At 45.4% G+C, this 24,561-nt stretch overlaps 2 protein-coding genes across 24 annotated transcripts in view; both read left to right on the top strand.

Moving 5' to 3' along the window:
- LOC118504642 (protein groucho) overlaps positions 1-24,561 on the top strand; it is a 184,214-nt gene that overhangs the window by 122,832 nt on the left and 36,821 nt on the right. For all 23 annotated transcript variants that reach the window (XM_036039377.1, XM_036039391.1, XM_036039376.1 and 20 more), the window contains one exon: positions 15,477-15,521. In XM_036039377.1, coding sequence (XP_035895270.1) covers positions 15,477-15,521 — 45 coding nt within the window. The remainder of the gene's footprint in view (positions 1-15,476; positions 15,522-24,561) is intronic.
- Positions 8,032-8,591, top strand: LOC118504650 (putative odorant receptor 83c). The gene is made up of 3 exons (XM_036039416.1): positions 8,032-8,156; positions 8,224-8,469; positions 8,544-8,591. Exons 1-3 carry the CDS (start codon positions 8,088-8,090, stop codon positions 8,589-8,591), a joined length of 363 nt encoding a protein of 120 aa, XP_035895309.1. The 5' UTR covers positions 8,032-8,087.

Raw genomic sequence — 24,561 nt, forward strand, 5'->3', positions numbered from 1 at the left:
AGCATTGAAGTGAGAAAATTTGCCCACAATGTAATAAATTACGATAACAGTACAATTTAATGCATCCAAACGCGGCCAAAGGAAAGTGGATGTATGCAGCTGACCGAGAGACCGGCGAGAAGATCAAGCAAATAGTGTAAAGCACACACACACTGTAAGTAAGCGTTAGTGCGAATCCGAGCGGATACCACAAAGCGCAAAAGGGAATGCTAGCAGCTTAGGGGCCACCGCCAGCTATACCGAAACAGCCACGTCATACGTCGCCGAGCTCTAGAACTTTCTACATAATCATAATCATAAATTTGTTGCACTTAATACAGCAGCAGCAGCAACGAGTGCGTCCACAAGCGTCCCGAGTTACGCGGTGAATCACCCGGGGACCAACCGTATGTTGCGAGCTTCGAGTGCAAAAGTTCAGTCGTAAGCGGTTAGCTGCATATCATCGTACCCGGTCCGTCCTTCTCAAACCACCCCACCCTTCTTCATATCCCCACCGGCCACATACAGTTTATGGTCATGTTCTGGTGAGTGTTCGCGTGCAAAGTTTAGCCGCTGCCGCCAACTGTGTTGGGCGCGCACTGTTTCAATTCAGTGGCTGGTTTTTCGGACCGGTGCGCGGGGGTTTCCCGCTTGGTTGGCCAAGAGAAAATTGATGGTTTTCAGTGGAGAGTTGGACTTTTGGGCAAGAGCACGAAGCAGCGAAGAGACAACCCCGTGTGGAGTGGTTTGCTTTGTGGTCGAAATTATGAAACTTATGAGCGTGAGAGATAGATTTATGTCGCCTATCGTGTGATTAGACATCGTAACGATCGGCCATTTTCCTGTGGAAGAAAATTGTAAACGATACATCAATATTATTCTGCTGGAATTGGCAGTGCTTGGATAGCTTGAATGTTGTTAAACGTGTTCGTAATGTAGTTTGTAGGTGATTGATTTCATCGAAGCTGATTTTAGTAATATATTGGACATAATACTATAATATCATTATATATTTAAAAAAAATCTTGTTGCTTTTTTTATTTTTTGATGATTGGTTGTATTTTTTATCTTGTTTTTTCATAAGGTTTTCTAGTTTGTGGATTTTTGAAATTTCTCATGTTTCTCGTTTTAGTTTTCTAAATTTTGAATCGTGGATTTTCAATACTTCTGGTGAATAAATGTCTAACTAAATAAAATAGAATTTAAAACGAAGACTTAGTATTACGAACAACAGTTTCTACCATCATCAACCCGACTTCGATCACTTTTAAACAGTTCTGGACTGTTACATTTCGTTTTGGGCTATCACTTCTGTTGAGAATTTCCTCATCCACTCCTGGAGGCTGTTCCCTAAAGCCACTCCATTCTCCATCACAGACTACAGTACATAACTTTGGCCCCAGCCCGTTTCTTCCAATGTAGTCACCATTCGGTTGGTGGAAAATTATGAAAGCAACACCCTGAAGGACCGCAACCGAGCATCGTCGTGCTCGTGGAAACCACTGGCTGGGAGGAATTTCTGCCAGCGTTACTGCTTTGCAACCATTCACACTCTCACATCCGGGAAAACATTTTGTTGCACACTGTGGCGCTTTGTCAGATATGCACCCGTACGATCGGCCCAGGGTGTCTACGAAACTACATTTTTTCAGCAACTTTGTGTGTGCGTGTGTGTGTGTGTTTGTGCATACCGGAAAGAGGTGAGAGGATACACGGAGGATGATGATGATGATGTGTCTACATGGGTATATGATGTGCGCTTCATATCGTTGGCTTGCTACACTCGACAGCATGAATGTGTGTTGGAGTGGTGGTGGTGCCGGGTACAAGAGAAGCTCTCGTTGCTTCGCCAATGATCAGTAATCATATTGTTGTTTTTGCTGCTACTGCTGATGATGATAACGGTGATGGAGTTATGGTGTGGATCAGTGTCGGTAAACCTCTTGAAGAGAAACACGCTATGTATCATCAAAATAGGAAATCTATTTGATACTTTTAAGATGTGTGGAATGAAGATTTGATACTACTATAGAACTATTTTCATTTTCAATCCCTATGAGAGAGACTCGACACTTGAACCAAATAGTCAGCGATAGGTAGTCATAAGCAGCAGAAGATAAATATTTTTCGGGGAAGAGTTGCAATAAAAGTGAATAAGAACATTTTGACGACCGCTGGTTTAATGATGGCGTCATGGTGCGTTCCGGATATGTGTTTCCTGCCAGTGACAACAGAACATGCCCCAAACCGATATCAAGGATCATGCTAACGACGAGTGTGCATTGAAAGGATGCGCTAGACCAAGAGCATTGCATCATTGCAGCAGCAGTAGCAGCAGCATAACCGATGTTGCAGTTACTGGCGTACAAAGTAAAAAGAGATGCAAACGAGATTTGGAAAACATTTTCCAAAGATTTTCTTTTTTTTCGGTTACGCACTCGTACTCTTTCGAAAAAACGAACGTGAGCCCCACGTGAGCAAATCTCTCTCACCTTCAGGCAACCCGTTCCCAGTTTTCACCTGCTCCTAGATGCTCCAAGGGTAGCCACAACATTTTCACACATCGTAACTTTAAGCATTTTCAAATGCGCACACGTTTCCCCCGTTTGTCAGGTCTCTGTTGCTCTCAGTGCTGGCAATAGCGTGTACTTGCTGCTGGAATCGATGATCGTATGTTGCATTTTATTCGATACATCAGTGCACAGAGCTGCACCTAATCGAACGATACATTCTTACCGGATGTTCCCTTCCATTAGTTCCGTACCGACCGGATGAAGCAGCTTGGGAAGTATGAAAATACATTTTCCTACGATACATCTCCCTGCGGTGTTCGATCCAGCACGATCCGGAACGAAGAATGCGGGATAGTGAACAGAGTGGGAGATAGAGAGAGAAAGAGAGAGAGAGAAGGTGAAAAAGGAGAAATAGAAGGTAAAATTGAACATCCCACCCTTCACATGAGGGGGTTACTCTCACTTCACCGGAATTTCTCGACCCATCCTCCCATCGCTTGGTGCTGGTGCATCAGCTCCAGCATATGTGCTTGTGCTTGGCACCATTATACATATGCAGTTGCTGGTGGCTTGTAGCCGCAACAACAACCACACGAAGCAACCACAGCAGCAGCATCTACCAACAGTTACTTCCTCACTACTTTTTCGTCGTGTTTAACACCGCTTAGCCTGTTTCGAATTCTTCTCCTTCCTGTAGCATTTTTTTGTTGCTGGTGTTCCTCTGTTTGAACGATTGTTGCTATCTTTTCCCCCATACAGACAACCAACAACGCACAACAGTCCTTCTATGTGTGTGTGTGTGTGTGGGAAATGGCAGGAATACGAGGAACGTGTTCCGGTATATTAATGCATTTTAGGATGCAGGCCGCCCGTGCCAAGCCGTCCGTGGTGTGGTGGTACAAGAAGAGTATTACGAGCACAGACAGACAGACAGCAGCAGCAGACATTCTAGTCGCTGGGTACACTGTTTTGGATCCTGCTGGCACAAAACCACATCCGATGTATCTAAGTGCACCCGGTGCTGCTGCACAAGGGGCAGGCCACTCAAAATTGTTCCGGCCATGGTGGTGGGAGCAGAGAATGTAGTTAGTACATCAGGCACTCGTACGTTTTGTTTCGGGGCATCGTCGAGCGTACGAAATGTTTCAGCATATTTTCAGCTCCCGAAACTAGTCGGCCAAGGGGGGAACAACATCCGACGCAGAACGCAAGCTAAAAGAGAGCGTTGTGTAGTGTGGCTTTCGGTCCATCTTCTGGCTCTCCCTCTTTGCTAGAAGTTTTGACCCCACTTTAGTGAATCTTTTCGGAAGAAATTAGTTTCCTCGGGGCCAACTGAGTGGGAGGATGTGTAAATTCTAGTGTTAGATTGGACCTGCTAGACCATCTGCGGTTAACCAAGGTTATGCCGGGAACGATCAAGGAAGGTCAACTAGGTCGGTGGAAATGAAGAGAGACCTTGGTGTGGTGTGGTATGCCTTTTGATAGCAGCATCGGTCAGAAGCCACTTCAGAGCAACGGGAAGCAGCTTATTCTGTGATAAGTGGGTTAGGGCATCATCGTGCCACTTCTGTAAAGCATCTCGCCCATTATGGGGCGTGCTATCTATTGGCTTCTAATCAGCAGCAGCAGCAGCAGCAGGTCGGTCGGTGTAAATTTACTACCCGGGCACATGCTTTCTTTGTACGGCTGTTGTTTAGAAAGCTGCTTGTATGTGTGGGCACACATACAAACGTAAGCCAGCCTCGAGAAAACAACGCGATGCGCGGTAAATGCCACAAAATATGCTGCCTAATTGTTTGCATTTAAAGCATGGGGTGAGGTGATAACAAGTATGTGTGAGAAATGGAAGATGGTTTTTGGGGGGCAAATACGTGTACGTAATTAATTTTTCACTCTTAGTTACGGCTTAAGCTCAACGGGTTATCCTTATGTAATATATGTTTTTCTGTGTTGGTTTATTTAGCTTCCTTAGCAATGCCAGAAATGAAGGATGCATCTGAATTCTTTTGTGAGTTTCGTGGGTACCAAACTAAACCATTTTTGTTGTCGAATCGATCGAAAAATCGAGATAAAGTAAGCAGAAGTGCATCCATCCGAGGAAGCAAGAATCGTTTTGGGAAAGCAAGAAAAATTCAAAAGCATATGGGATGGGGATTTCTATAGTGGCCGACAGCAAAGGATGCTGCAGCATGTGCAAGCTGATGTATGCAAATGGGAATAAGCTGTGGATTCATACAAAATTCATATGATATTTACCTGTCCCTTCGTTTCTTCTACTTTCGTTGAAGACATGGTTTCAAGATGTAAATATGGCTGCACAAATGCCGGTAAATCCTAGCATTTTAGGAAATTTGAATGCAATTTTATTTCCTATTTAGGTACTTGATAGACTCTATTACATAAAATTTTTGTTTATTGATTTTGTATCAAAAAATGCATCCTTTCCTTAATAATTTTTTTTTAATTTTATTAAAATACTAAAGCAACATTTCCAAAGTATTTCGCTTAACAGAATGTTGATCTCCCTTATTGGTCCACTTTTCCGGTATGTTACGCCTCACGCGTTTCTCGTTTCTCGTTTAGTTCAGCAATTTATTTCCATTTTAACTCATAGTGATAATAATTCATAATAACTTTATTAGACCGTAGGGAAATTTTTAAGGCGCATGCCATCATCCGTCCGAGCCATCGTCATGCAATGTTTTTTCCTCGTTTGCCTCCAAACGATGTGCATACCGTCACACCGGCTCTAACAGTACTAGTGAGCGAAAAGAAACATTAAACTTTAGCAACGGAAAATGGCAATGGTCTGTCGGTCGGTCGGTTGGTCGCCGATCATGTGTCTCCTTGTGTTCGTGTACCCATTTCGCCTCGCTTTTCCTTCGACCTCTGTTGGTAGTGCAATAATTTTATTCGTTATGCAAATTTAACTATAACACCTCCCCGTTGTGCACGACGGACTGCTTTCCGTTCCGTCGCCGTCTGCAAACTACAACCATGCACCATGACCTCCATTACCACCATACCCAACTTCCGTTTGAAAAATAAGGTGCTACGTGTGAAGCGAGATGAGCAGGGGTGTTCGGCACGGCTCTTTAATATTCTATATTCTACGGGTCGGGAAAATCTCACCCGACCGATCCATGTTCCTCGGCCGATGGTGCTTGAACCGGAAGTGGTTGAAAGTGGTGAAAATGAAGGGTGAACAGTTTGCGAACCCCCCCTTCTCCCCATCCTCGCTCCTGGCACGCGATGCTTACGCGCCATATAAATGACGAAGAAAGTCGACGGAAAAGTTGGCGTCGAGACATTTTTCGAACTTGTTTCCTTTTCGCTCACTGCTGCGCTACGCTATTTATCGTCAGCAATAATAGAAATGGTATAGCTATTATTATTTTACGAGATTTTCACACCGCCATTACGGGTCATCGAGCCAGAGCAACACGATTCAGTTAAGGAGCAGCGTCTTTTCATTAGCGTGTATTTATGACCATTCGCCTGTATCGGGGAAAATCATTCGATGTAAACAATTCAGACGAGTTTCTAGCATGAAAGAGGACAGTATGTAAATTATTTGTTAGGATGAAATGATTTGTTTCGTTATATTTCAACATTAGCTACATTAATATAAAAACCAGAAAATTAATGAAAAATAAACTTAAAAAACAAAAGGACATTCAATCAAGTGGAGAAAAAGTTGCTAATGAATTAAAACAAAATTAAATTAAATTTCTTTCATTAAGGTTGTTATTTGCTTTCGCCATGTACTACTTAATGGAGACGCCCAGTCTTTCTTTTTCCGAGTGTGGTGATTGATGGAGGCGCCCAGTCTTTTATACAATTTAAACTAGATTTTCATAACAGAATCATTTTTTTATCAGTTCCCGTACACCATCTGTGTTGCTTTTGGTTTCGTTTTCGTTTTAGGTTGTATGTATGTGCTACAACCGTATTCTGGTAATTATATGTTACATGCACACGTGTTCCCACATGTTCAAGGTCCAGAACAGCGGATGTGAAATTGACGGGTTGTTGTTATAACAAGCTCATGTTTTTCAGTTAAACCATCATTTGTACGTTGGCGCGTAGTACGAATCATACCATTAAATTCTCCTTCATGCATCCGTACGTGTTGGCAAAAAATTACAGCAGCTATAAAGATGCTGATATTATCGCCCAACCGTCTTCTGTTCCCGAGGGTGCCTTTCATCGAGTTCGTGATAATGGTTCTGAGAAAACGTTTATTTTGTTGAAGGTTGTTTGTTGCTAGCAGAAACCGTTTTCTTCGAATTCCTCAATGTTCAAGTTTAAGGGCTCTGACCTTTCGTTGCAGTTGATGTAATATTCTTTTACTGTTTGATGTGGCTTACTCTAGATGAAATACCTGTTAGCTGAAAATTTAATTTGGTTCATCGACTGTATGTCAGGAAAGTAAATTGAATAATTATGCAATAAATAATGCAAAACACCAATCTGACTGCAATAAAAGCTATCATCACAAGGCATATTTTTCATTTTATCTTATTTATCTATTAATAAGTAACTACATCCCTAATTGATCGAAATAATCACGCGGTACAATTTTAAATTCTGTTTGACACCTTCCGCCTTATCCCACTTTCGAAGTAATTGTAGTTTGCTATAATTACATCTGTCCTACCAGGCCACCAGCTAGTATTCGATCAGCATCGCTTCAAGTAGCATAAGATCCCGACCGGATGGAAACCTCAATCGAAAAGCATCATTCGCTGGAACGGTTCCGAGCTACACTGGCCTGGCAAAATAAGATTCTTGCCCTGTTCGGTTGTTACGTGTACGTCCGCGAGCGTCGTGTCACGTCTCGCATCGTAGCTATCTGCTTCATTGCTATCTCGTTTATCGTCCTGTCGGTGTACAGTGCCGTACAGTCGTGGGGTGACATGGGTCAAGTGCTTCTTAGCATTGTGGCCGTTTTCTACGCCATTGTTGGGGTCGCTAGACTAGCGGTAGCGATTAGTGATCCAGCCGGTTGTTACCATTCTATCAAGCTGGCAGAGGAAATGTATCAACATGCGAACGGATCGCACCGGGCCGAATGTACCGTACTGGCGAAATACACTGATCTGTTCTGCAAAAGTGTCCATCTGTACACGTTTGGGTTCATGCTCAGCGTAGTGCTGGTGTCGGTGATGCCGTTCGCCTTTTATCTGTTTCGTGGTGAACGATTTTTGCCACTCGGAATTGTGTTTCCATTCACCGACGGAGAAAACATGTACGGATTTTGGAGCACGCTTGCCGTACAGCTGGCATATATTTTGTCGGGTCCGCTGGCGTTGGTTCCTTCGCAGAATATATACTTTGCGTTCGTTTTCAACATCTGTCTGCAGTACGAGCTGTTAATTGAGCGGTTGAAGCAACTGGATGAGACAATACGTAACTCCGGAAGTATAGAGCAAGGACCCAAACGCTCAACCGTACGCGATCAGTTGGTGAAGATCATTCAGCTCCAGCAACGGTCCACCAAGTAAGCAACCTGTTACAATGGATAAGCATTTTCCATTATCAACATAATGTTCACATTGCAGCTACATAACACACATCGAAAACTTCTATCAGATGCAATCGTTCGTTGAATTTCTTTGCAACTCGCTGCAGGCAGCTCTAACCTTGAACGAGTTACATCGCGTATGTGATCCTCACCATTCGAGGTCTTGCGCCGGCAGAACTTACTCTTAAAATGTTTCTATTTCAGAACTTTTGGCTGCCAGGGTTTTTCATTCTTCCGATGGCGGTAGGACAAATGCTTATACTGTGCTCCTTGGGAACACTGATCGAGCTGAAGAGTGACCAGTTCAAGGATCAGTTGTATGACATTGCCTGGTCAGAGATGGAACTTCCCCAGCAGGCAATGTTTAAGTACGTGCTGCAAAGTGCTCAGCAGCCGATGCGTTTGACCTGTGGCCGATTTACTGTGATTAATATGAATCTTTTCCTAACGGTAGGCATCGTGGGAGTTCTGTTTTTGGAGGAATGACGGGATAAATTAATAGTCCATGTCTTTTTTGATTACAGATTCATAAAAAAATCTATTCCTTCTTTATGATGCTTCAAAACATGTGATTGTGTTATAAATTTATGTCTGGGAATACTCAAAATAGTGCGATAAAATATATGATACATATTCTTGCTTTCAAAGGAGATATCCTCATGGACTATTTGTGTTCTCCTATGTTCTTGCTTCAAATGTTGCGATCTGCAAACGAAATGTTACAGATCCGATTTGTAAAACCAAGTCTCACTGAATGGCAAACGCTTCTTTGTCGTACGCACAAAACAACAAAACAGGCATCGTGTCCATTTTCGAACTGATTGGAATTTCTATCCGATCCCCTTAGCATCTGGCTGTTAATCCTTCATCCTACGGTAACTTTTTTGTGTAACTTCCTTTTTCCGTTGCTGGTTTTTTTACCACTCAAACTCTCAAATTCGATTGCATTTCAGTGCGACCACATAGCACGGATGGTGGTGGTGTGCGCTAGCATGTTCACCCGAACCCTTGTGTTAACGGTTGATACATAAACTAACACGATCCCCCACACACAGCCGCATACTCGCGCGCGCTTGTCCTGTGCCGGATGGGCTTGAGCCTTCTGGCGTGTGCTGATCAGCACACGCAGAGCATCGACGGTTTGAATGTTGGTGGAGAGGTTGCCACCTCCCGAATCGCATCCGCGCATTCCAGTGCGTAATATACCGACCACGGCTTCACGGCGTTCCAGTGTTCCATGATATGCATCTTGGTTGTGGTTCCATCCATGTTTCCATCCATTGCTACAGCTACCGGAGCCCGATGCGTTCGTTCAAATGCGTGCTCCGAGTTCCACCAGCACAACTTCCCACCGATATCATATCGAGACATCCGCCCGATGAGGAGGACCACGTTCGAACGGTGCTCTCATTGGTGCGGAATTTCATCCGCGTACTTCAAACCGGTCCCTTAGTGTTCGCGTTCGCGCTATTCCATGAAACAGCGCAAAGGACCACAAGGCCTGGAGCCTCGGCCAATACTTCCTCTGCACTACGCGAGGTTGGAGAGGTTAGAGAGGTTAGAGAAGCATAAAATACGAACTCTATCGTCGTGGTGGAAGGTGGACCGTTTTGGGAAGAAGTAGGGGAGGAGAACCATTCGTTGGTATCCATCCGTTTGAATCTCTTCTGCCTTTGCGCTGTGACGATAGCAGCAGCAGCAGCAGCAGCACCATCACGATGGGCTCGAAACGCAACTGTGAGGCATCACAGCCCTTCTTGTTGCGCCCATCCGGCGACTCTCGTTTTCCCGAGAATCGTCGTCCATTGGAGGAACAAAATAAATAAAAAAAACACACACACACACCTACCATGGATTAGGGAAGTCCCGGAGAGTACGGTACGGACTTGAAGCCTAGCGAGACGGAAAGCCTCCCGTCAAACCCTCATGCGTTCCGATCTCGGTTGTGCAGCCGCGATGGAGGCTTTGTGTGTAGATTGAAATGGTAAATGAAATGAAAATTTGGTACACTTCGCACACGACACACGGATGTATGGGAAGCGGGCTTTTTCGTCCCATTTTCGCGAACCGCCAAACCGCCCGCCATTCCATATCGTTTGGGAAAATATGAGTTTTCTAGAAAAGCTGCAGCAGCAGCATACATGGCGATGGAGGTCTTCCGTCCCACGTTTTTTTTAACCATGTCACAGCAAACCGGAAGGTTTGTCTGTTTGTTGATGTTGCTACTCTGCCGATATGTTATGGAGCACGGTTCGGTGGCAGTCGTTGTGTCCGCTGTTGGTTTTTTCCCATTGAACATCCTCTCAAAATAGATGTATCCATGTGGGGTGTGTGTTGGAAGATGGAGTCTGGAGGCGTGGCGTGAAACGATATGCTGCCCGAGATGCATCGGAATTTTCCCGCTGAAGCAGTGGAGGGTCTCGGTCCCGGTACGTAAAGTTCCATTTTGCGTTGGGCACAGGAATCGATCGCGTTATGGTATGGTAAAAAGAAGGCTTTCCTGTGTAGCACATACAGCACACATCGTATGCGTGTAGGCGCATTACGATTGGGCTCGTTAGAACGAGCTGTGATGTGTTTGCTCCACCGCCGAAGGTTTGGCGAAACCCTGGGAAAACATTTCCTCCGATTCCCCAATTGTCCCCACCGAACGGAGTGGGACGAATGGAATGGAACCGGAAAAGCGAAAGCCTTCCTTTTTGACGTGCACGAAAGATAGCAAATGGTGAATGCCCCCTCCACCCGTACCGAAGAGCAGTCGTGTCGTGACGCACTTTTTACTCCCCAACTATGCAAAACGATGGAAGCGAAAGGTCGGGTCACCAGATTACGGATAGTGCGCACACACACATTCCACAGCGCGTAGGCAATGGGTTCCGGTTTTGGTAAACGGGTTGGTGGATGGTCTCAAGCTGTGGAATGAAAATGTAGGGGTCGGCAATCCTCGCTTTCCCGGGGTGTACGCGAAACAACTCGGCCGCGAATCGGGCCTGTGGCATGTCGGCAGAAGGGTAAGAACTCTAGAGCGCGCACGGGCGAAGGATCATGCGTCAGTTTTGCAGATGCTGCGGGTTAGTTGAGTGTGCTGTTGTGTGCTGGTGCTGCAATAAGGGGGATTTTTGTTTTGCGTGAAAATCCTGATGGTGTGGTTCGCTCTGCTCGCTGTATGTGGTTTTCCTTCTATACACGGGTGCGATGCGAACGGGGTACTATGTATCCTGGTATCCGTTGTATCCCGGGTCAGCGTTGCGTATTTATACAGTATTAATTATAAATTTATCGGTGCAATCCGATCTCTCTCGGTCGACTCCGAGCTTTTGCATCCTTCGATTTCGAAGTCACGTGAATGGAATGGTGGGTAAAGCTCGGGCGGAGATGTTGATTACGGAGCGCGCATTCATATTACCGTGCACTGTTCATTGAATTTCTTTAATGAATCGGAGCTAACGTTTGCAGTAATACAAGCGAGGTAGATTATTACTAAAATTAGCTCCAGCGGAGACCTGTTTCCTGGACTTTATATAGGAAATATTTCACTTCCTAGAATTTGTAAGTGGTGTTCGGGGTGCATACCAGTACAAATTTAATTGAAACAAAAGACCTGTTATGTTATGTTACCTGATATTGTTTCGTGGTGTGCGTCAGATGCCCTTATTACCGTTGATAGCCGTCGTGCGTCATCCGCAAATTCAATGTTCCGACTTTTCTGGTGAATGCCATCACTCCACTCCAACTTTGAACTACCTCGTCTCCCCTGTGAATGTAGACGATCTATAAAGTTTTAACAAGCAGAGTCACCAGGTCTATCTCAAGACATGATCGGCCCACTGCAGTTTGGGGAGGTGAGATCTCCGCACAGCATGTAAATCTCGTTATTGTAGAGACTCTGTGATCGGCAAAAGTGTCTCTGAGAATCTTCTTCACGATGGCGACTAAGAGAAATTAGTCAATTTTTAATAGAGCCCATGTTTTAGAGGCGTATGAGTACTGGGACTTAAAATATTCCATGCCGTCTCAATTTCAGTATGTTCCTCAGATTTAAGTATGAAAGATTGCCTGTGTCAGGACTCTAGCACGTATTTCAACATTTATGTTTTTTACCCATGATAGATGAAGTTGAAGGGCAACTTTTTGCACAATCCTTTCACAATCTTCTGTTTCACAGAAGACCCCCAAACCAACGATATCTATGATAACACCGTATGCCAGAATTTCTATTGAATTTAAGGCTATTTTGGAGGTCCCTAATGTTTCTACCACCGAGTCTCGGATGGTTCTCTCTAAAATTATATTCTGTTAGAATTATAGAGCTGAGATAATAATTAAGGTATGCATTCTTCCCAATAATGCCGTCTAAAATTTCACCAATATATCATAATTCTAAACCTCGTAAATTCAATAAGCGTTGTCAGCTTATTCATCATCAATACTATCTCTCAACATTTCCCAAATCAACTTTAAAGCAGTGATTATAAGCAAAATCCCCTTTCTTCCGTTCTTCTGCTAATCAACGCTTCTCTACGCCACGAAACAAGTTTTGATAGTGAGATTTAATTTAAAACAAATCTACACACGACTGGCAGGCCCAAACAGTACAAACACCGGTCGTTGTGCGAATAATGGTTGTGCATTCGAGACACGCGTACGGTGACGCGCACATCTATCCTTCGATGCTGCTGTGTGTTTGCTGGTCCCTTTCGCACGAATACGATGACAAAAATTGTATACCTGGTGCACTGCAATGCTCGTGTGCTTGAGTTATTTATGAAGCGTCCTAGGTGTGCAGCGAAACACTTGGTACGATACGCGGCAAGGTTAGGGTTGCAGATTTACGCTTATGTTTGGTGCAGCAGCTGCGTAAACAGTGCGTTTTTTGGTGCGTCAAGTGGTAAGCAAAGTGCAAGAAGCTTTCCACCTGTGTACCGCTCGGTACGGGGTAGAAATATTAACGTTAATATTTCTGCACATACAATCGTTGGTTTGCGCCGAAGAATAGCCAGACGAAATGATGTGGAAAAGCACGCGGCATCGTGAGGGACAAGGAGAATCGCTCTGTGCCGCAATCAAATCCAATCAAATTCGCAATTCAGAGCGGTAGGAATAATTTTGAATATTATTTATTCGATGCTCCCACCACTTGCCACACTTTTCGGACGACTTCCGGGTGGTGGTGGTGATCCAATCTTCGAGCAACCCGAACCGATATCATCGTTGATCGATGCCCATATCGATGCAGAGGAGCTGGATGTACGAAACTTCGCTCAGTAAAGTAACACGGGATGTGTGTGTGTGTGTATTGTCGGGAAATTGTAAATTTCACCCCGTTTTGACGGGGTGTTTCGGGATAGCTGTACCGAATGTACTCAAATATTGGTACGTCTATCCGTCACGATCTTCAGCCCCGTCCTCCAAACTCTTCCCTCTTCCCAAAAACCCCGAGAGTTCGTGCATAAAATTCATCCTTATTTGATTGGATCGACACACTGGGATGGTGGGTGACCTCGGTTGTCGAATTTATCGACATCTTTCCGGACACCGAATGGCGGAAGCGAAAATGGTGCAGAGGGAAATGTGTTCCGTTTTTCATTTGGCGAACACCGGACCACGGTGGGGGAACGTATATTGGTGGAGTGGGGTCGGAAAACGGCACCAGCTCAGAGAATCCCATCCATCTGACGGATCCGATCGCCCTCAAAAAATATCTCCACAACTGCACCGAAATTCCGAATGCACAATTTTGGGAAACGATGCAGAATATGTACATTCATCTTTCATGTTTCGATCTGCGCGTTCCGTCTGCAGTTCCAGCGTGTGTGAGTGTGTCCTTATGCATGCTGAATAAATGCAGTTGAAGCGAATATTCAAGCCGGCTGTCCCGATGGTGTGCTTTCCTGCGAGGCGGGCTTCGGGGAGGCTTGTCTGTTGTACGTACCAATCGGATGTGGAAATCGAAGCGAAGTGATTGTGAAATTATTATCATCATTCGCACAAATCGCACTCGGCTCGCACAAGGTGCTGTCTCGCACGTACCCTGAATACGGGCTGAGCACACACACACATCGCATCACAGTAACACAATATCCTCCCCCCTCGCACACAGCTGGTGGATGAGTGGAGACGCCTATCAGCTTTCAATTCCACTTCGATTTGCACCGGTGTTTATCCTCCATTTGCATTCCCATTTGGTTGACCGTTGTTGCATTCTCTACCCGTCTATTGGAGCGGGTGGCGGGAGTTTGAGTGGAGCAACGTGGGTGGGTTATAAATAAAATATTTGGAAAATTAAATGCAATTTTCTCCGACTGTCCGCTTGGGAAATGGAGTACGCAGAGTCCTTGGTAAACTCTGGACATCGAAAAGCAGTGTCGGCCAATCCATCCAACGTTCTTCGGTGGGGGGGCAATAGCCAGGTACACGGGTCCAAATGCAGGACTTTACCGTCCACGATGCAGATGTTGCTGGTGTGGCAAACACAGTCGGGAAAGCAATCTTTCCTCCATTTTCCACTTTGCTCGGGGTGGTGTCGGGTGGGCAACGGAATGCTGCACTGCTGTGGCTAGTTTGCTGACTTTCTGCCCTCGGGCACTTGCGTGCGTGTTTATACGGTCAAACCCCGAGCCTTGGATGCGATTCAGCAAAAGGTGCAATTAGACACTCGGTTTCCATCCGGTGTTCTTCCGACCTGCCGTCGCACGGTCGTTCGCATGTTGGCCCGATAAAAATAACAGTCATTATCAGCTTTTATGTGAAATGCTGCTCCATCGTGTGGAGGATGTTTGTGCCCATGTGGTGAATGTGGCGAATTGTAGAGGTATTTAATTGCACCACCGCCCCACACGTCACGACGGCTGCAAATGATCGCCCGCTGTATTATGCATTATGGTGCGACGACACACGGCAGAGCGTTGCGTACGGGAGGCGTACACTTCGAGAGTCATCGAACATGGTTGTTAGATTAAATCAATACAATCGTATTTTATATGGGAAGATGAGTTTCGCTTGTACAGTTTTAAAAGAAAACTTCCTGTCGGTCCATATACGACCAGTTTATTTTATTAAAGCGCTAATTTTTAACTGCTTGTTTAATTTAGTAGCAACAAATAGTAAAATAAAAATCGCGATACTTTGTGATATTTTATTTCTGGCCTCATGTCGGAAAATAGTTGTAAATGTATTAATCTGATTAATTAATGTCGTTGCGCGCTATGAAGTTTTCACGGCTACAATGCCAAGAACAAAACAATTTTATTCTGCACAATTTGTACTATTGCGTACTCATGCCAGTGACACCCACTCTTACCACTTAACTTAACGAATTGTGAAGGCGACCTTTCGTTAAGCATTTCTTGAAATTTTTGTGTCAACCATTTGCTTTGAAATAAATATCGTTTAATATAATTAATAATAACTCCTTCAAAATACTAATCACATTCTGTTCAATTTTCTTTTCTTTACAGTACTACGAAATGTCTTATGGATTAAACGTCGAAATGCACAAACAGGTAAGTGATGCAGCAGTCAACTGTCAAATGGAACCTTTCTTGTGCTTCAAAACTTAGCTTCTTATAACTTAACTACAAAAAAAATATTGTAAACCAGTTAATGTTCATACGTTCTCAAGAATCCTACAAACCCAAACGACACACACTTCCGTTAACGTGATGAATAGACGATGAGGCGAGGTTGAGTTGAAAGTTATTAAATTAAAATAACAGTAATAACAGCTTCCGACCGTGTCGCCACCTAAACCGTAGGATGGGTGGAAAAGCGCCCGGGGAGTCACCCTAAACCGACGCAGACGGAAGCCGGAAACCGTGGTGCAGCATTGTACGTACGCTTGTGCCCAGGGCCAACCAACATGTGTCTAATGTAAATTGGCTTTCGTCCTTTCCTGTGACTCTGTTCCGCTGCCTTTGTTTTAACCATGTTGTCTTGACGCTCTATTACACTGTTTCTCCCTCTCTCTCTCTTGCTTGGCGGTTTATGGTGTGTGGGGATGTCTACCGTTCTGGATGCGGATGGTTTTAATGAGGGTGCGCCGGGTGGAGCAGCGTCACAAAATTATCGCGCCAAGGGCAATCATTGACGACATTTATGATCTCTTGGGTGCATTAAAAAGGGAAAATAAAGCGATAGACAGAAAATGAAAAGTTTCCTCTCTGTTTAAGCTCGCTCGAGAGATATTATATCAAATTTTATTCAGTTATTTCAAGACATTCCCTACATGATGGACGGACTAATATTTTCTAAAAGGTATTGTTCCTAAACATTAGTCTAAGTCAATCCTCAAATAGCAACGAATTGAACCATTGATACCCGCTCCTATAACTCACTTTCGATCTAATTGAATTTGGAACATAAATTTTAAAGTAAATAACGACGCACCCTTAAGATCACACTACGAACTTGGTATCAAAATGGGATCGGGACACACACACACAGACTCGTTAGGCGTGACGTCTGGGGATGGGTGGCAAAAAGTTGATTTTGTTGACAGTAGTAGTGTGGTGAGTGCAAAGGATATGCAGAGCACAACACAATCTTGTGCGATCACTGGGAAAAACATAAATCCCCGTACCGAAAGACGCCCGCACAACAAACTCGATTATAATTCTCTTAGCATTCTCGTTTCGAAACACGCACCACCACCACCACCATCCGTTGTGCCGGTTTGTGTGTGTGTGTGTGCTGCCCTTTCTGCCTTTGTGTGAGCTGATGATGTGGCTGGTCGATGGAAACACCACCAACCATTGTCTTCTGAATCACAAGAGGAAGTTGAGCCCTGAATCTCCTCTACTTCCACCCCATTCTGTCCCGGGGGGTGGTGTGGTGGTGATGGTGGTGTAGTTCGTTTCGTGATTGTGAAACTCCCCGTGCGCGAACAGAGAAAATTCATCCATCCACCGGCGTTCCGACGTCTCGTTCCGTCAACGATTTAGCACGGAAGCGGAAGTGCTTGATTTCATTGCCTTACTTTCTTCCTCGGTCGAAAGTCGTCCGTTTTTGCCTTCTTCACGGTTGGGAAAGATGTTTATGTTGCCATTCTGCCAAACCTGCCGCCATCCTATCCTGTCCACACTACTGCTGGCGGGAGCATCGAAGTGCACAAAGTAGAAAATGTTTGTGAGATGGCTCGGAGAAGAGTGAGACAGAGCGAGAGAGAGAGAGAGAGAGAGAGAGAGAGAGGCCGTGACGGAATAGTCCTTGCCAGTGGGAGAAAGTGCGATCGCCCAGCGCTGGCAGAGGAAGAAGGCATCCCGAAAACCCATCAGCCCTCAGCATTCAAGCATCCTGTGTGCGCGTTCGTGGCGTGTGAAGCGTGCTCGAGCGAAGTTGTAAACTGGAATAATAATCAACTCAAGGAAGTCGTCAACCGCTCAACGAACCGTTGCCGCATGCAACTTCTCCACTGCCATCGCGTGGTTCTGGGAGGTCCCTGCTCGGTACAGCACCAAAACTTAAGACACTCCTGTAGGTGGAATCCCTTGGGTGTGCGGTGGCGGCACGTTGCAAATGGAATGAATATTGTGTGACGAAGGATGGGTCGTCTCCACTGTGTGTTTTGCCCCACGGTTGGGTAAGGGACAGGAACAGGGGAAGAGAGCTGGAGGGCGTACAAGCGGGCGAACATTATACGGCAAATATTCCGACGCCAGTTCGGACAAAGTTTTATGCCTTTCGCAGGCGACGAGCCGCAAAAATGTGTGTAAGTGTGTGTGTGTGTGTTTGGAAAGAGTGTTTCACTTGCAAATTTCTTTCATGCTATTCTATTTTTCGCTTCTTCTGCCTCGAGCTCACTCCCTCCCAAAAAAAAAAAGCCGAGGGAAAAGCTGTTAAGGATGTGCGGTTCCAAACCGGCGTAGGAAACCGGATTTACAGGACTCCATCCTGCATACTTCCCCTTCGGTACAACCATCCAACTTGAGCGACACAAAGTTATGAAAGCCGCGTGGCGTTTGGTTGGTAATGGCGGCGGTGGCAGTTTTGTTGTAGACAGCAATAATAATCATATTATACACGGAATCAGATTAGACGGTTGAGCGAGGGCGGCTGGGCTGAACGAGGAGCACTGCACGCAGTCAGGTTGTGTTTGGACCGTCCCTGTCCGTGGGGTGGAGTGTCTCACTCTCTCTCTGGGGAAAAGCGGACGGGCGACACGCGCGAGGACGGAAGGAATCATTGCCGAAACAAGACTAAATGGTAATTCGATTAGTTTGTTCATTTACTAGTTAGCCCGTGTCAAATGTGTTCGTTGCGGTGGAACAGTTTCCAACGGGCGGAACTCTCCCCCCTCTTCCTCCTCCTCCACTGCGCCACCACTTGCTTTCCCCTTCTCTAGCTCTTGGTCGACGGCGTCTCTTGTGCTGCAAATGTCGTTTACTGCCGGATGGGAGTTTCGAGGACTGTAGTTTCCGTCGTTTTGCAATCAATTGGCCAACCATAGGGGGAGGAAAATGTTATGGCTTGTGTGTGTGTGTGTGTGTACGTGTGTGCGTGTGCCCTTCACGGTAAAATGAAACAGATTTTGTTGGTTCAATTAGCACTGTTCGGAATGATTCAAATTGAACTCTGCCACGCTTTTACGGAACGAATTGTCTATGTACAAGAAGGATAAACAGTCGGTACATTTTGATGTGCTTGTAGTGATTCAATTATTTATGTACGAAAAAAAAAACGACGCTTGTTTGAAAGTGATTTATAATCAAATTCAAATGAATTATTAAGATATTGATCGGACAAACGAATGGAAATGCGCATTAAAAAGATTTGGAAAAATTAAATTCAAACACGATGAATCAATTAAAATCAATGACGAATCGTTTTGTCAACTGTTTTGGGGACTCCAAAAAAAAACGGCAAGCACTCTTACTGCTTCATCGTTTCGCAGGGCACGAAAACCTCCCAAAAAAAATCACGTACCATACACGGCTAATGGAAATATCAAGCCGAAAGAGTTTTGTGCAAAAAAACTTATTATGCACGAGAAAATCATTTCCCCCACATCACTCGCTCTCTAACCCTTTCCCCAAATCGTCAAAAAAAGCAAAGCAGTAAAGTCTTTAACTGGCATAGAAGCGACACAAAAAACAGGCCGAGAAAAAAAAACCCCGAATCGTCTCCATCTTGACGCTCATCTCGGTTTTCCCACTTCGCTCGGGTACGCCAGTTTGCCATTCCTTCCTGCAGCTGGCAGCATAATTAAAAGGTATAATCACTAGGAAATTATTCAAATAAATCTGATTACCAAAACCTCCGCCCTCGTCCTGGTCGGCAGAGGATGAGAAGAACGACCACCAGAACAGCAGGCAGGAGGAGGCAGCACGGAAAAACTTTTCCGCTCGATGGAAACCATCATCACCACCACGGCGCGGAGAAGGTGGCTGGCTGGCTTCCAATTTTCCCTTGTTTGCTCACGAACAAAGCAAAAGAAAAGCGAAAAAAAAACACACTCACACAGCGAGAAAACTCCGAAAGAGGAAACTCCCAAACGCACAACATTCTCATTTGCCAGTGGTGTCATTTTTCCTGCCTGCCTGCCGGAGACTTTTCCCCGCGGCTGGGATGGCATTTTCGCAGATGAAAGAAGTCACAAGTCGCGTGAAAATGATAAAAGCGAGCGGTGGAAAAAGTTACGAACCCGTGGGGCACCTTTTTGCCACAACGTTGTCCCGTCGTTCCTCTCGTTTCCCTCCCTGGCCACGCAGTAAAAGTTGGCATGAATAAAACGACCGAGAGGGAGAGAGCGAGAGGATGACAATATTATAATAGAATACCACACCCACCCTTCCACATGTCTCCTCCGCCAACCCCCAAGGCAGCTCACCAGTGTCGGGATGAAGGATGATTTTCGAGTCGAGAAAAATAGTACAGAAAAAGAAGCACAGAAGAAAAAAACTGGAAACGAAAGCCTTAGAGCCACCCTCGGCCACCCAGTCCCGCTCGCCGGATGCAATCCTTTGCAAGCAATCCGATCCTTTACCAGTGTTAAGAGTGGAAAGTGCTCTCGAGGGATGAAGAATTTGCTTCACCCAAGAAACGAAGCGAATCGTTTCGAGTTGGTGACGGTTGAAGGTAGCGCTAGCCTGGGTGCCTGCGGTAACACGAAGCTGCGAAATTGTTGAATAAATGACACAAGAAGGCTGCTCATATCGAAAGGAAGGGAACAGTTGGGGTGGTAAAGCAAGAAGGCGTCTGTGTACAGGAAAGATTGCCGAAGAGACAACCCCAAAACGACAGGAAACCCGATGAACGTGCTCGGGTCGAAGGAATTGGTAGGAATACACGGGGGGATCAACGGGCGAGGGCACAAGTTGTTTGTGGAAAACCATCACAAAAGGAAAATTTTTCATCTTACCTCGCTCTCCCTCCCTCTCCAGTAGCATCCCCTCCCGGACGGGGGAATTGGGTAGTGAAATGATGCCGTAAGCGTAAGGTTTCCCGCTCAGCACGGCGAAAATGGTGGCAGGATGGTTTGAATCTTCTGCTGCTTCGGAGCATCCGCTCACCGACCAACATTTCTTCTTCACCACGTTTTTGAATGTGTTTTCCGGAGCTTTCTTACACCAATTACCCGCGCCACTTCTTCACCCTCCCTCCCCTAGATCTCCACAGGATAGAGGAATGGGAGTTCTCGGGGGCGCTGTCACATTCATCATATCGCGTGGTGTGTCTTTTACGGATTTCGTGTCGGGAGGACACGGGAAAATAAACTCTCGAAACGATGCTCAATTCCGTTATGTGGAAAATGGTGGCTAACGACGGAAAGGGTAGTTGATGCAACGCCTTATCACCGTTAAGCTAGGGCACACATCGTGTTGTGTCTTGGTTGGGCCAACGGTGAGTGAACCGGCAGTCGTTCAGCAACACAACAACATTGCTCACGAAAAAGGTACCGATGTTTCGGATCGAAGAAAGTAGCACACTTACAACACACTACCACCGGGAAGTACACACATACACGTGTGTGTGTGTACAGTGCATTTAAGGCTTGAAATGTCGGTACGGATGATCTCCTTCTTTGGCGGGACGCTTTCATTTCAGCACTCCAATCTGCAGGGGAGGGATGTGAGAAAATTTAGCAAACATCAGAAGAAAGCATCACGATACGTTGTCCGCTGTGTTTTGAACCACCCCCAGTGGGAGGGGAAGAAAAGTCGATGTTGATGTTTTTATTTTGCCGATTTTTTTTTCTTTCTACCGGAGGATCAGGATTTCAAAGCGAGTAGCATTTTTCAGTGCACACGTTTCCGTTTAGTTGAGAGATGATAAAGTAAAGCGTAACGCGTTGCTGCTGTGAATTGGACTCGGTTTGATTTAGCTACCGCCGCACACTTAGCAGACTTTATCTGTTTGCGCGCCAGAGTTGAGGAAGCGTCGGAACATACTTTCTCAGCAGCGTAATTGATGGGCAATGGAAATTCTGGTTGTTGTTTTTCTTTGTGTTTGGATTGAGAAGATGGAACTCGTAGCAGATTTTGCAGTAATGAGATTATGTGTACATAAATATTTGAAGCATAAAAGTAGCTTCGATTGTATCAAGTCAATCGTGCCTTAGCTCTCGTACTAGTAATGTTATCAGTATACTTTCTCTTCTTTACTCAACTTGAAGTAGAAAACTCACAATTCAATTCTATCTGTGGATTTTACACTTCACCTTGCGCAGAGTCTTGGAAGTGTGATATAGTCCAGTTGTACCAGTTGTGTCCATTTCTTCTTAAGAAAGAACGACAAGACAAGAACGTCTTGTTCATTTTTAAAGGCTTTCATTTAAAATTTCCATCACTTGGATTGTTTTCAATGGATAATACTCATCACTGATAGCTCAACTATCTTAAAATATTAAATTTAATAAATATTGCTATAAAACATTTTTTTAATCCTTGCATAAATATGTTGGCTCGCTTATAATTGGTTTGATTCTAAGCCAATTTCTTAAATTTTGGCTTCACACAACATGCTTCCACATGTTCCTTTCAAGAAAACAAAAATATTAGTAGACACCGCTGAACAAGACAGGAGATCCAGTTTTTCTCCCTCCTTTTATATTACATTCAACGAGGTTTATTTGACGTGGCAGAGCAAACCCTAAAGAAGGGAGTCAGGTATTGGGTAAATAAATTTATTATCCAGAAAAGCGCTCCTTTTCCCTGGTCTTCGATAAGTTTTACGCCAACACCCGCACGCTCGGAACTAAAAGAATACATTTCACATCTAACATCTGCTCCGATGCTTTGGTTTTTTGTTTTCTTCTCCGGGTCATTTTCCACGAAGTTGAAAAAACGATGCTTTGCGGGATTAGTTGTGGCAGGCGCACACACCATAATGGCTTTTCCACATTGTTTTTACATCGCTCCTTAACATGATACGCTCCCAATCCATCCTCCCAGCTCAGTGAAAAGTTGATAAAACAAACGAGACACAACGAATAACAAAACAAAAAAGTTCATTACCTTCTGGTCAAATATTAGGACGAAAAAGCTGGTTGCAAAATTAAACACGGCAATAGAAACTCAAGAACGGCAACGGGAGTTGAGCAAACGAGAACGGTAAATAAAATACGCGCGAAAGCAAGAAACTTCGAAAACCGTCGTCCGTCAACTTGCGTCGCGCAACAAAAATTTTCCTTCTACCTGCCCTTTCCTACCTGACCCTGGCTAGGTGAGATAATAAATCCCGAGATGAATAAAAGAAAACAAACGAACCGAGTCACAGGCTGCTGGGCTCCCCAGCTACCAACATCCAGAACGCTCACTTACTCAGCGCTCTGTGTGTGTGTGTCAGCAGTGTGGAATGTCCTTTTTTTGCCAGTCTCCTCATCCCGCATCACTATGGTTGCCAGCTCTTTGGTCGTCGTGGTTCAGGTCATTCTTAATACAGAGACCCCTCCCAAAAAAAAGGAAGAAAAACTGGCCGAAAAAACAACCGTGCCAAACCGCGCACATCGCAAGTGGCGAAAGGACTCGCCGGGCCCGCGTTCATGATGATGTTCGGCGTTTCGGCGGATATGGTAACCAGCAGCTTATCGTTAGGCTACTGAGAACTCGGGGTGGAGGCTTTTTCACCCCACCTTCCTCCTTCCTTGTACACTCCTGCACCTGAGGCTTTTTATCTTCTTCTTCTTCATATTCTTTTTCTCGCGGTAAACCATCCAAACGTTATCCTCGTCCGCTGTTTGCATGTGCATATGAAGCAAGCTTAGCAGCAACCGAACGCAGGAAGGGAAAAAATATTTTACAAGTGAAAGCAAGAGCGCAAAACAGCGAAGGAGAAAGCGAGAGAGAAAATTCCTCCTCCCCCCCCCCCTTCCCAGTGCGGAAAAAGTACGGAAAAACGATTGAGGGAAAACTCACTCAACGAACCACCACCACTACCACCACCACGTTGTTTTCATTTCCACCATTTCTACGGATTTCCACGGCTCGTTCGTTCGTCTGTTTGTTGCTGTTTTCCTGGGAGGGGTGTTTTTTGTCCCCTCTCGTCCCACTGTTGCTTTTGCTTGTTTGCTCATATTTGATTTTCTTCCACCCGGCGGCCTTTTCCCGGGGTGGAACCCCCTGCCCACGAGCGGACGGGTGTGGTTGCTGTAACGACCGGCTTTGGTCGACCGGAACGGGAGGAGAGAGAAAAAAATGGAGACCAACAGCAAGATAGGGTGGCTTTTCGTAATGAATTCTATCCCTCCTCGCCCCCCCCTTTTCATTTGCCGTTCCTACCCGTGCCTGGTTCTTCATCGGGTGATCCAATTGCCAACGTGATGGTATTCACGTAGCTGGCTGTCCTTTATCCTTCCCTACCACTGCGCCCCATCTCCCGATCCTGCACTCGCTATTCATCTACTGATCCCTATGCCTTTTTTTCTTCTCTCTCCATTTTCCCCCCACTTCTTTTTCCCTCACACCGACTCACCCTCTCTTCATCAGGAGCCTTTCCGTTCCGTACGACAAGCTTTTATTTTACCGCTTCCGTTGATACGCACCAGCATTTCTGTCGCCCCAAGGACACAGAACTCCCAGGACATGGGTGGATTGTGTGTGTGTGTGTGTGTGGCCCGGTGGTTCCGTCCTACAAATAACCATCACGTTTATCCAACCATCACCTTTCGCTCGGGTCGCAGGAACAAACACGGCGCGAACCTTTGCTTCCGTGTTGCTGCTCCCACTCCTCCCCCATTCCACCCTATTCGAGCGGTGGGGGTGGGTGAGGGTGTGGAGAAAGGAGATAGGAGAAAGGTGGTGGCTGGATAATTGAGAACCATTGGATAAAAGGGCACGAAAAAGCGGGGGGACTCTCTCGGTGTGTGTAATGCTAGCGGAAAGTAATCCACCCACACCACCACCCCAAAACCACCCACCACCTACCCATCCCCATACTACTGGTCTCTCCGCCTAGTAAGTCTTCATCTGTTGCCTTGTGTTTTCCTAACTTTTCCATCATTGTCGGTTTGCTGGGACGAGGACGACGCTGTGGACGAGAGCTCAGTTCTCGACACCAGCGCGAAACCTACCTTTCGTCGCCAGGAATCCCTACCCCGACACCCCTCCT

This window comes from Anopheles stephensi, chromosome 2 (assembly GCF_013141755.1).
Source record: "Anopheles stephensi strain Indian chromosome 2, UCI_ANSTEP_V1.0, whole genome shotgun sequence".
In the NCBI taxonomy this organism is placed as follows: domain Eukaryota; kingdom Metazoa; phylum Arthropoda; class Insecta; order Diptera; family Culicidae; genus Anopheles; species Anopheles stephensi.

What these genes read in the sequence shown, in the direction of transcription:
- LOC118504650 (XM_036039416.1), top strand. Translation starts at nt 8,088, where the DNA reads ATGCAATCGTTCGTTGAATTTCTTTGCAACTCGCTGCAGGCAGCTCTA. An exon ending in CCTTGAACGAGTTACATCGC is followed by an intron (nt 8,157 to 8,223) that starts GTATGTGATCCT and finishes TTTCTATTTCAG; the next exon opens with AACTTTTGGCTGCCAGGGTT. An exon ending in ATATGAATCTTTTCCTAACG is followed by an intron (nt 8,470 to 8,543) that starts GTAGGCATCGTG and finishes TTTTGATTACAG; the next exon opens with ATTCATAAAAAAATCTATTC.